The sequence below is a fragment of the Anarrhichthys ocellatus genome, unplaced genomic scaffold (assembly GCF_004355925.1).
Source record: "Anarrhichthys ocellatus isolate YVR2014 unplaced genomic scaffold, GSC_Weel_1.0 scaffold4233, whole genome shotgun sequence".
Taxonomy (NCBI): domain Eukaryota; kingdom Metazoa; phylum Chordata; class Actinopteri; order Perciformes; family Anarhichadidae; genus Anarrhichthys; species Anarrhichthys ocellatus.
The window spans coordinates 4,034-4,669 of NW_022284207.1; the positions used below are offsets into that span (position 1 = coordinate 4,034).

A 636-nucleotide genomic window follows, 5' to 3' on the forward strand; every position below is an offset into this window, starting at 1 on the left:
TCACCTTCATCACTACACTTCATCACTTCATTACTACACTTCATCACCACTTCATCTTCATCACTACACTTCATCTTCATCACTACACTTCATCACTACTCTTCACTTCATCACTTCATCACATCACTACACTTCACCACTACTCTTCACTTCATCACTACACTTCATCACTACACTTCATCTTCATCACTTCACTTCATCACTTCACTTCATCTTCATCACTTCACTTCATCACATTTTTGCAGCTCCGACAGCTTCGTCCTACCTCGTCTTCAGACCTTGTTCGAATAGTTTGTCATTATTACATTTGTATTTATTATTATTAATAATACAAATATTAATATTATTATCAACCACACAATATATGTTTTTAGATTTAATAACATGAGACTATCTGCTGTTAAATATTATAATTAGGAGGAAAAATAGGATTTTCTATTTGCTGTCAGAACTAAGAGCCAATCAGCTGTTTGATCAGGAGACAGCCAGGGGTTTCCCATCATGCCCTGGGGCGCCTGGCTCTAGAAGAGGTCACACCTGTTCCCTTCCTCCTCACCTGTAGATCCTGAATCATGTTTCTGTTTGTGCAGCAGAGGAAAGGAGAGGAAAGGAGACGAGGACTCACGAGAAGGATTC

At 39.0% G+C, this 636-nt stretch overlaps 1 protein-coding gene across 1 annotated transcript in view; it reads right to left on the reverse strand.

The window, feature by feature from the left end:
- LOC116379391 (unconventional myosin-Vb-like) overlaps window positions 1–630 on the reverse strand; it is a gene marked incomplete at its 5' end in the record, with an annotated part of 2,629 nt that extends 1,999 nt beyond the window's left edge. The window contains one exon of the mRNA XM_031841345.1: window positions 626–630. Within this exon, the coding sequence (XP_031697205.1) occupies window positions 626–630 (5 nt within the window). The remainder of the gene's footprint in view (window positions 1–625) is intronic.
- Window positions 631–636: the final 6 nt, after the last annotated feature.